General features: G+C 41.5%; 1 protein-coding gene across 1 annotated transcript in view; it reads right to left on the bottom strand.

The window, feature by feature from the left end:
• Window positions 1-12,028, bottom strand: part of TRPC4AP (transient receptor potential cation channel subfamily C member 4 associated protein) — a 54,399-nt gene that overhangs the window by 13,946 nt on the left and 28,425 nt on the right. The window contains exons 9-14 of the mRNA XM_065414347.1: window positions 9,217-9,348; window positions 8,711-8,769; window positions 3,463-3,564; window positions 1,334-1,417; window positions 752-842; window positions 77-217 (exon numbers count right to left, since the gene is read on the bottom strand). Coding sequence (XP_065270419.1) covers window positions 77-217; window positions 752-842; window positions 1,334-1,417; window positions 3,463-3,564; window positions 8,711-8,769; window positions 9,217-9,348 — 609 coding nt within the window. The remainder of the gene's footprint in view (window positions 1-76; window positions 218-751; window positions 843-1,333; window positions 1,418-3,462; window positions 3,565-8,710; window positions 8,770-9,216; window positions 9,349-12,028) is intronic.

Here is a 12,028-nt window from a genome sequence, read left to right as displayed (position 1 = left end):
ACAGCACTGCACCTAGTATTTGGCACAGAGCAGGGTGGTTGGATTTTTTTTTTTATATATATATAAAAAGATTTACCTTCTCATCTGTGTTGATATATTTGTTGAACCTCTTGAAAGCATCAATGTTGAATTTCATCAGTTCTCCCAGCAGATCAAAGTAACTCTGAAGCACATCCCGTGATTTGCACTCACTGTCAACAATGCAGTAGAGAATATGCTGGCAAGAAAGGAAAGTGTGTTACCATCACATTTTAGCCTAAGTCACCAGTAAACTCAGATTCAAATGCTTGTGATCCAATTACTGCTTCAAAAAGTTTATCCACATTTCATTCTTTTAAGAGTAGGTAAATCAGGTGATTTTTTCCATAGCACCCACAAATGGAGTATCTAAGATCTGAATCTAAGGTAGATATAAATCACTTAGAATCTGGATACTGCAAGTACCTGTACCAGTTCCCAGAGTTAGATTTAACCAAACCTAACAACTATGATCACGTACAACATTTCAGGTTCCTATAATCACAGATTTACCAAATGTGATCACCCCCTTAAAAGTTTATCTTGTTGTTGAAACCAGAGCTACACCTCTCAAAGGTGTTGCATTAGATATAAGGTCTGCCTATTGCTGCAGTGAATTCTAGCACCCATTTTTTAAGCTTCCTGGATTTTCTTAAAAATTAAACCCACCATGGAGATACATGCTAAGTTTGTTACAGTGTATTTGTGCCAGAGCAGATATCTAGGTTATTACCTCCAAGAGTCCTCTCTTTAGCAGGAACATCTGGTCTGCATAGGAAGTGGCACCTCGTAGAAAACTCTCAACTGCCCTTGCTTGCCAAAACCTGAGACAAATATAAATGAAGTTTTACTAATTCAACAAGGCTATAACAGCTCATTGGGAAAAGTTACTTTACCACATACACCTCTACCTCGATATAACACTGTCCTCGGGAGCCAAAAAAATCTTACCGCGTTATAGGTGAAACCGCGTTATATCGAACTTGCTTTGATCCACCGGAGTGCGCAGGCTCCCCCCCGAGCACTGCTTTACCGTGTTACATCCGAATTCGTGTTATATCGGGGTAGAGGTGTACATCTCAGGCTAAACTAAGTTTCCCTGTCCATTTAGTTTCAACATGAAAGTGAAGCGGTGTAAAGCAATTCCATAGAATAGTCACTCTATTCCACTCACACTACCAGAGAAACCGAATCAGAACATTTTAAGTCTTCTCACGATGGATAATAAAATACTTCAGCTGTCATGAACCCTGAAGACTAGCAAGTCTTTCCACCCCACCAAAAAACCACATACATCAATGTAAATGGAACCCACCTGAAAGAGGATTCAGCTGGTTCCTTCTTCATGACCTGTAGTAGCCTGGTTAACAAACCTCTTTTTCCATCGCAGACTAGACTTCTAAAGAATGTGGGGGGAATATTACAAATATGAGTGGAAGGATGGCAAAAGCAGGTCACTACAGAGCATACTTCTGGAGATGAAGCTACATTCTACTCACAAAGCTTAATATGAAGAGTCCAGAATCACACAGCAATGTCATGCATGAGCATTTCACATTGCCCACAAGAACGGATGACAACGGCTCCCACGTAGCTCTGATGTTGCAGTCTGCAAGAGCTGCAGTGTAACTGGCTTTCAAGGAAGTTTCAAACAAAGCATTTTTGTTGAAACATTACCAAATACAAAAAATATGAGCACTGATCAGGAGCAGCAGCAGGCCTGACAGTTTTGAATGAGAATGGAGGGGGCTGGGTCTCACTACACATTTGTAGAAAGGAGAGTTTGGTTCAGCAAGCACAACATTTTTGTATCGGAATTCAGACTGAGGCAGCGGCCTAAATAAGTTGTTAGTCTCCACAGGAAAAACCCATCAAACTGAAGCACACAAACATGAACAGCACCTTGACACAACTGGGAGATGTATTTATGCAGGTGGTATATGCAGACATGCTGCCAGAAAAACTCTGTTTATTTAGAAAGGGCGTGGCACCTGAAAACAATAAGGGCAGGAAATGGAATGGTTCTGTTCATGTGCTTAGACCATGAGCCAACCTGCAGGTGTAGGGCAAGATAGTTTAGGGTTTTTCTACTGTTCAAAAAGATAGGCAGCATGCCTGCTCAGTTGGTCCATGCTGGTCACTGCTTGTGTACCGGCCAGCTGAGGTGCTGGATGCAGTCTGGAGCCTACAGAACAGAGCTTTTCACAAAGGAGGGCACTGGCTGCGGGATAGCTGGCTCCCCTTACTAGTGCTATCAGAAAATAGGGAAGGTTCCTCTGCAAATTACACAGGATGGAAGAGGTTATCTGTGGCCTCGCCCCTCCTCCTTCTAGCACACGTACAACACAGGGCAGCATTTCCCTCTGAATGGTTGAAGCAGGGCCGGAACAGCAGCATTGCTCAGGAAGAGAGGATCTGGTCAACACCGGTGGTGGTTTCTCACCAACAAGGCAGATAACGAGGAAGTTGGCAACATTTAAGAACTGGGAAATCCCATCATGTGCCAGAGATTCCTTTTCAAAGCCAATGGCACCTTTCCACTCACACCAGCTCCCTGGTCTGAAACATTAGCTATAGGGTTTAGTGACCCAAATACGTTTGTTGGCTTTGTCTTCCGAGCCCTGCAGAGGGAGTGAGCTGGATTCTTTTGTCTAGCACATGAAGAGAACTGTTTACCAAGGGTTTGTCTTCAGAAGTCATATTGATTTAACTAGATCAGTATCGTAGAACACCTTTGTAGGGCCACTCAAATGGGTTTACATATGTTATGTCAATTTAGCTTAAATTTGGTTATTAGCCACTTTTAAATCGAACCCCTTTGGCAGGTACTCGTATCTTCTAAATCAGTTTAGTGAAATAATCAGTTTAGTTAAATTGGCGTAATGTGTGTGTAGGCCAGGCCTAAATCCCAACTGCAAAATATTACTGGTGGCTATTCATGAGCTAGAAAGATTCCCGCTTGCTTCACAACACCCAGTTTGTGAGGCTGGCAGTTAGAAAAGCATATAACATGGAGATCATGGACACAAACGTCAAACTCCATAATGCCATTGTCACAGCCTCTTTTTAGAGTATAAAGTGCATTTTAAGAGGTCAGCTAGTCATTACTATGAAAATAGGGGTAGCTATTTCTTCCTTTGAAGGATCTGGTTCTCCACCTGGCAATGCAATGGCCTTATAGAGCAACACTATTTGATACTGATGTGGCAATTTCACCTAGCTTCTTTCACATGTGATATATGGAAAATGCAATTCTTTGCATTTCCATAATTTCCTAGTGGTTTTGCTAGTGCAACTTATTGCTGAAGTTAAGGGAACGGGGCTTCATGGAGGATTTCAAACAGAGCAGATAAAATAAAACCTCTAGTGTAAGTACTTACCAAACGTTCAGAGTTTAAGAGAGCTTGAAATAGCAGGCTACAAAACCTATAGCTTCCTCCCTACCTGTCTGTGTTGACAACTGCGTCTACTTCAGGGATGTTGGCTTTGAGGGAGATTGCACTCAGTTCATTAAGTTCTTGGCTGTTTAACAGAAGATACTTGTTCCTGAAAAAAAATCATTGAGAGAAAAAAGGAAAAATGAGGCTGAGCACATCCATTTGTTTCCTTTATTCATGATTTATGTAATGTTGCTTGTTATATGTACTGCATCTGCAATCTGCAACTCCAAGCCAAACAAGACAGTGTGGCTAAGTTATTTGTGAAACTGGAAAGATGGGAACAGACATTTATTTATGCAGCCCACTAACAGGCTGTTGCCCTGCTAAGAGTGCATGCTATCACATTGCCAGTCCTCCCAAAATTCAGTCCCTGTCACTAATCATTAAAAAAAGCAGTGCCAGGCTTCTTACACTTGTCTTTTTTATTATACCATAACCATCCAAAAGCAAATTAGAGAAAAAGATACAATACAACAAGGATAGCCTTTCAGCACTTACAAAATAGAGGTATTTCACCTACAATAATTGCTATTTAATCTGTTGGAAGCTAGGACATTAACTTTCAAAAATACAAAATGGCAGCTTAACAGATTTCAGCAAATTCAGATAGCACAGCCTTCCAAGAACCCCTCAAAAAGAGTCTCTATGCTGCCTATCAATAGCTGCCCAATAATATGAAGATTTACTAGTAACATTAAATTGTATAAGGCACTAAAATTTTTCAGTACTTGGTTACAATTTACTTGGACTATGTTATTATCTTATTCCTGGAAAGTGCCAAAAAACATCAGGAAACAAACTAGAAAACAGGGACGGGTATAGCAATGTAAAGAACTCGCACAATAAAATATTTAGCCAAGTAACTACATAAAAGAGAAAGTGTTTTTCCAATGTCATTCAAATAAACCTGAATTGCCCATTCACCATTTTCGAGAGAGCGAAAATCGTTTATATACTCTATTCTACAATATTCACTATGAAAGAAATTTTTTTTTGATCTAACAGAAATGCACTACAAGAACTATTCTTTCAAATGCAACACACTCATTTTTTCTGTAAATCATAACTTTAGTCTGGTTTAGTTGCAAGTGGCCAACAATGGTTTATTGATTAATTTTTTAACTACAAACATAACCTCCTCGCCTTCATTATCAGGACTATCTAGCTATTTTCTAGGCCACACCAATTCCAGCCACCAGTCAGTCAAGGTGACTTCCAAGACTACAAAAGGCTTTCCTTTCACTGGCTATAGTAATGATTGAGATCTCTCTAAAAGTATTGTTTAGCATCTGCCAACACTTCTCCCCTACTTTAAGATGCTGGAGCAAGACAAAAATATAAATTGTTCCTCAGATGCCTTATTACTTTTAACACCTTACCCTGCTGATTAGCATCAGCTGGAGTTGCCACATGGTATCTCTGTTTCCTTCCAGGTCAATAGGTTTCTGCAATGGAATTCTAACATCTCTCACTATTAAAAATGGAATTCTCTGAATCCTTAGCCAGTAACTCAGGGGTTTAGCTGAGTCCTCTCTCCCTGTACCAGCTGAGTTCAAGCACTCTTCAGTCTCTTGCTTTCATTGGGTTTTCAGGTAACTCAAGTTTACCAGTCATTTTACATGCCTTAACACAGAGATTTTACTTTACTATTACTTAATTTTAATAATCCATTTTCTCAAGCATTTCTGTTTTAGATTCCACACTTTCCATTCAGTTTCAGTGGATTCCAATTTTCACGATCTAAATATGTTCAACTTTTAGATGTTTAACTTTATTATTTTTGTTTCAACCACGCTTGAGGTTTTTATAGTGATCGCTTTAATACGGACAGCATCTGAGGAGATTTAGGGTACGTCTACACTTACTTCCGGGTCCGGCGGCAGGCAATCGATGTTCTGGGATCGATTTATCGCGTCTTGTCTAGACGCGATAAATCGATCCCGGAAGTGCTCGCCGTCGACGCCGGTACTCCAGCTCGGCGAGAGGAGTACGCGGCATCGACGGGGGAGCCTGCCTGCTGCGTCTGGACCCGCGGTAAGTTCGGACTAAGGTACTTCGAATTCAGCTACGTTATTAACGTAGCTGAATTTGCGTACCTAAGGCTAGGTCTACACTGCAGCGGGGTTCCGACCTAAGATACGCAACTTCAGCTACGTGAATACTGTAGCTGAAGTTGCGTATTTTAGGTCGGCTTACCTAGCGGTGAGGACGCGGGAAAGTCGACCGCTGCCGCGCTGCCGCCGCCTCCGCTGCCGCCTCCTGCCGAGGTGGATTTCCGGAGTCGACGGCAGAGCGATCAGGGATCGATTTTACCGCGTCCTGACTAGACGCGGTAAGTCGATCCCCGAAAAACCGATTGCTACCCGCCGGATCGGCGGGTAGTGAAGACAAAGCCTTAGTCTGAAGTGGGGGGTTAGTGTGGACCAGGCCTTACTGTACCATCTGGGAGTTGTTGCTGGGCTAATAGTGGCTGCAGAGGGAAAGTTTTTGATGGGCTGAGATACAGATCTAGGTCCCAGTTTTCACGGCAGGAGATCTCTCAGTTTTGGCCTGGCCATAGCAGAACAAGGAGAATGTGACTTTTATAGAATAAGAATTGGTATAAGAGCATTATTTACTGTCTAGACCAGAAGCTTCTGAGGATACAAGAGAACAGCATCCGGGTTCCCTCCACCTACCCCATTCTGACCTTTCGAGATGAGATGTGTGTTCCCTCATTCTGAGCAACGTGTGCGTACTCTTAGGACAGTTTTGGTATTTTTTTATCCTTGCATTTTTCCCCCTGAAACATTACAAACAAGTCAGAATCCAGTGCTATAGGTGTAATTTAGATTGCTCCTTGAAATGGAAATTACCTGCACTGTCTGTGTGTAGAAGTGAACACTTTATTTATCATTGTCAGAAAGCACTTCTGCATTAGTTCTTATTAGAGCTCGACACCAGGCAGCACTTCCTTTCCCAGTCCCTGTTTTCAGGAGATTATGAAGTGGCCCACAGAAAATTACATTACAAATAACAGATTGACATTTTTCATGCAGTGGGATGTTTGTTGAAAAGGTATGTAATCAGAATGTAATTAGCGAATTATCGGATAAAGGCATGTGACACAGAACACTTCTTAAATTAAGTTAGTTTTCTCCACGTAGGTGTAGTTTGGCCTTTCCTGTACATTCTAATAATCTATATTTGTTGGGTTTGGTAATTTCATGTAGCTATGCAGTGTGTCCCATAATTACATGGGTTGGAGCCCTTAAGCATCCAATCTAAAAATCTTATGCATTTTATAAAGCGCAGCTAAAATTTACATAGCAAATGACATTTGATGGCTCTGACACAATCCAGAGAAAATATCCTACTTAGCTAGTGAGATAGGATGGTTACATTAATACCTCGTGGCTGGAACTGAAGTGCTGGCATCAAAGATAATGCCTACAGTTAGATACAAATAAATGTCACAACACCAAAAGTGAAAAGATGTACCATGGGGAAAAGTGATCTGGCCCTATCAAACAAGAATACAAAAAAAATCTTATAGATTCATAGATTCTAGGACTGGAAGGGACCTCGAGAGGTCATCGAGTCCAGTCCCCTGCCCGCATGGCAGGACCAAATACTGTCTAGACCATCCCTGATAGACATTTATCTAACCTACTCTTAAATATCTCCAGAGATGGAGATTCCACAACCTCCCTAGGCAAATTATTCCAGTGTTTAACCACCCTGACAGTTAGGAACTTTTTCCTGATGTCCAACCTAGACCTCCCTTGCTGCAGTTTAAGCCCATTGCTTCTTGTTCTATCCTTAGGAGGCTAAGGTGAACAAGTTTTCTCCCTCCTCCTTATGACACCCTTTTATATACCTGAAAACTGCTATCATGTCCCCTCTCAGTCTTCTCTTTTCCAAACTAAACAAACCCAATTCTTTCAGCCTTCCTTCATAGGTCATGTTCTCAAGACCTTTAATCATTCTTGTTGCTCTTCTCTGGACCCTTTCCAATTTCTCCACATCTTTCTTGAAATGCGGTGCCCAGAACTGGACGCAATACTCCAGCTGAGGCCTAACCTTCAAAGAATGGTACGCCTGGATTCTGCACATTATAACCCAGAGCAAAATACACACTAGCAAAATGTGTGCAATTTCCTCAAGCTGTACCACTAAGAAATATTTGCATCATCCTATAGCTCTCGCAGAAAGCAAAGCCATGAAATGTATCTGTTCACAGGCGAGTTACCACCTTACATTTCTATTAGGACTGTGCGTGGAAAGGCTTTAATAGTCCTAAATTCATACATTTCAAGGCCAAAGGGACCATAATGATAATCTAGTCTAGTCTGACCTTCTTCATAACAGAGACTACACAATCACACCCAGTGAATTTCTGCATTGAGCCCACAACTCCTGGTTACGCTATAGCAGATCTTTTAGCATACATGTACACTACAATTAATAACCCGCAGCTGGCCCGTGCCCGCTGACTTGGGTTCATGGGCTGGTTTAATTGCAGTGTAGATGTTCAGGCTCTGGCTGCTGCCTGGGCTATAGTACCCTTTGAGGGGGAGGGTCCCAGAGCTCGGGCTCCAACCCGAGCCTGAATGTCCACACAGCAATTAAACAGCCACTTAGCCCAAGGCCCGCGAGCCTGAGTCAGCTGGCACGGGCCAACTGCGTGTGTCTAACTGCAGTGCAGACATACTCTTAGAAAGACACCCAATTTTTGACATCCAATCAGCAAGTACTAGAATATTGAGACCACCTTCCTACCTTTTGGAAGGAAAAACTGCATACACAGTACCTGAGATAGTGTTTACAGGATGGTACATAATGAATAGTTTTATCAATTTAAGCTACTGGAAGAAATTTAGGATGATTAAATACAATTCCCCAAGCTGAGTTTTATCAGGACTAAACTGTCACTTGTGAAGAGTTCCATGGGATCCTTAATGATCACAAGTTGCCTAGACCTTGATTTTGCTATTTAAAAAGATCTGCAGCAAAACCCCTGTGCTACACTACTGCACTGGCTCAGTACTCACTCTGAGGGAGGAGAGCCACCTACTGACTCATGAAACCTACTTTCACACTGTTTTTCATTTACCAAAAAATTCTTTTTATATCAGTAGTGGGACATTTAAATATAATAGGTCAGGGCAAGGCATCTAAATACATTTGAGGGTGCTCAATAATTTAGTTAAAAGGGAACAAGAGATGCCACTAAATACAATTTACTGTAAGCTTATTTTTTCCATACTTACTCATGATGATCACTAAAACTTTGAAGAAGCCTCAAAAACTGTATCTTTAAAGTAATGTCCTACAAAAAAACAGAAGGGTGAAAAAAACCTTTAAAATATATATTGTACATATTACAGCATCATCACTAATGATAAGCACAGAAGAAATAGGTATCTCAGACTAGGCTGGAGTTGGAAATCTTTCAAGACTGAAAAAGTATTTACAACATCCTGAGTGTGACAAGCAATTGGAATAAGGAAGGAACGAACTTCATCATGAGTTTCCCAAAACAGAAGAGAATGGAAAGGGTGATGGGATGTGTGCAATTTAACAAAGCTAAGTTTATTTAAAATAAATAAATAAATAAATACTAAGTTTACCTCCAAGTTTCCAGGTATAAAGCAATGCTTCGTATCTGGTATCAAGGCTCTCAAATCAATGGACTACAGCAACTCCAAGGGAAAAAAAAATTACTACAACTGTAGCATCTAAATTACCATGCAAAATGTGAAATTAGGGTACTCACTGGACTACAGTCACAATTTTGGTTATGCCCATGCAGAACAAGGGCTGATGCTGAATGTTTCCTCCAGATCAGTTTGTCAAACAGGTTATTAAGGCCAGGAATCAATTTGAATTCTGCTATCATTTTGTGAACCTGGAAAAGAAAAATTTTAAACTTGTCTGGTTGTTTCTGGTGTCTTCATAAAGGGGAAAGGGGCAGTTTAGAACACAGATGGGCATAGCTACATCATCTCGTGTTAGAGACACTGAAATGCTTTACTGAACAATGTGGGTTTTACTCCACACACAAGAAGTGGTGAATCCCAAGGGGAAGACTTCAGTCTCCTCCAAGAATTAAATTGTCCGCTTCCACTGAACAGAAACATTTGATCCAGTTTCTTTGGAGACAGCCTAAACTGATGCTTGAATTTATGGAGGTTCCTCTGATGAAGAATGAACTAGGGGAAACAGTGTACTCTGGAAGAGGAAATTTAGCACACTGAAGGTAAAGGGACACCCAACTATATATATCTATTCTAAAGTTCTTCCTGTAACATTTTAGTGCCAGTTCCCTAGTGTCTTTTCTGCTGATCATAGGTCAGGCCACCGATTCTAGGGTGGCTCTTTGCAGGCAGGAATGGAAAATGCCACAGGCACTATTTTCAAGTGTCCTAGCGTGTGATACTAGGTGCTGTGGAGAATGTTGTCCTGCAACACTAGTAGGGAACTGACCTGCAATGCACAAGCAGCACATGCTTTAGTCAGCAAACCAGTATGTTTTTCCTGATGCTTCCCACACTCCACCCCCCTTTAAAAAAAAGAAAAAGAAAAAAGAAAATGCAGATCATCATCTCTCAAGCACGCTTCTATGCCTGCCAAGGCCCAGATGTGGGACACCATGTGACAAACCCAGAATGAGGGAGTCAGTCAGTCATGCAGGAAACTTATGCTGTGGGATTTCTTCCTTCTGAGTAAAGGACTTCAATTAACAACTCAGATTCAGGATTCTCCATTTCTGATGTAAGTGATTTGGAGGGGGGGAGAGAAGGCCAAGTGTATGTGTGGAATGTCGGGAGCTTTGGGACTAAAATGAGCAATGCCCCTGGAGATGAGGTGCAAGTCAGAGTTCTACTCACAAGCCTAACTAGGACAGTCTTGTTCCTGTGTGCCCTCCCCTACCAATGTCAGGCTTCCTCTGGACTCCCATCACCAACTCTAGTAGACTGTTCAGTATTTTAGTTACCAGTTTTATTAAAGATTGTGGATGATGCAAATTATAACCTTACAAAAGTATTAAAAGAGGTTGACAGGTATACAGGGCATGGGCTGTATTATAATTACAGCAGAGTTGAGACAGCACAGGTTATGAGTTACAGGAAGTAAAAGTATTTTATTTTTGTTTTTTAAAATCAGTCCATCTCATTTGGCCCATCTTTCCTCAAATAGTTACACTGTTTAGATTAACCCAAGCAGCAGGTCATTCCAGGTTTCTTAATTTTATTTGGATCAATCATTTTCATAGCTGCCATTCTGTTTAGCAGTCATAGTACTGAAATCCACGGACTGCCTGCAGTCACATTTTGACATGATTTCAGCAAATCGGGACATTTCCCTAACAGGGAATGAGGGATCCTGTTTTTGCATCAGTTTTCTAGCACCACACATGAAGTCTATCTCAGCAGTCCCAGAAAGTGGAATCCTCCCAACATTATATTTGCACTCTGTCCAACATTTCACTCAGCCTTTTACCTACCCCCACCTCTGCCTTCACATGCTCCCACACACCAAGAGCCTCCTGCACAGAGCAAGAGACTCTCCCAATCATTTCCGGAGACACTTATGTAAGTTGCCAATACCGGTCAGCAGAAAGTACTTTGGATGCACAAGCCCCTCACAGTGGCCAGTATGGCATAACCACAGCAGGGTGAACTATAAAATGCAAAAGCTGCATGTGAAAATGCAGACCATGCATGTGAAAGGAGCAGCTCCCTTTTGTCTCCACCAGTGTTCATTGTTTAAACAGGAATCAGATTCTGTCATACCCAGTGCCTTTGTGTCCTGTGCCAACCAACACACCCCTAGACACTTTCCTGCCTTCTTAATGTTAGCCTGCTGAACTGTAAGACCTAGCGGAGCTAACCTTTGCATGCTAGAACACCCATAAACCATAAGGGTTGACTTCTAATTTCACTGTCCCTCCTAGAGGCCCCATTTGAACTATAGCTATATAGTTCAGTTTAATGCCAGAACAAATCCTATTTTACAGTACATACTTCAAATCCTCTTTGGCATCTTCCCACTGCTGCTCAAGATTGTGAAGACGGTTTAATGCCCATTTCCAGTTCTCTAGCTCATTATGCTAAACCCCATCACACTTCCTCTTAACGTGTGCAGCTTGGCTCCCCAAGAAAGGAGCAGGCAGAACAGCAGAGTATCTTTCACCACTTAAGTAGAACCATGTAAGACAACCTAAAGAAATATGTGAAGTGACTACATGAGGGTGTGGTTATAATTACAGGGCAATAAAAGCCAAGAAATGAAGTAAAGCACCACTTCTCTACTAGGGTGTGATCATCCCAAGGCAGCAGTGAAGTGTGGTAACTGAGTCACTGCTAGCACTACAGAGAAGAATTGAACAGTGTACAACATAACCAGGAAGAGAATTTAGAGAGAAGCTTCAGTATCAGAGAATTTAGTTTATTAGAATGTTCCCTTACTGAAAAATTAAATGCCTGTTTACATTTTTTCTCATAAATCAGTGATCCAAAAAGAGTCTTGTAACCTCCTGACACAACAGCATAATTCTGCATGGAATTTCTGAAGCAAGATCTTTG

This window comes from Emys orbicularis, chromosome 12 (assembly GCF_028017835.1).
Source record: "Emys orbicularis isolate rEmyOrb1 chromosome 12, rEmyOrb1.hap1, whole genome shotgun sequence".
In the NCBI taxonomy this organism is placed as follows: Eukaryota; Metazoa; Chordata; order Testudines; family Emydidae; genus Emys; species Emys orbicularis.
Note: the sequence above shows the minus strand (reverse complement) of the source record. Positions and strands in the feature narration are given on the sequence as shown.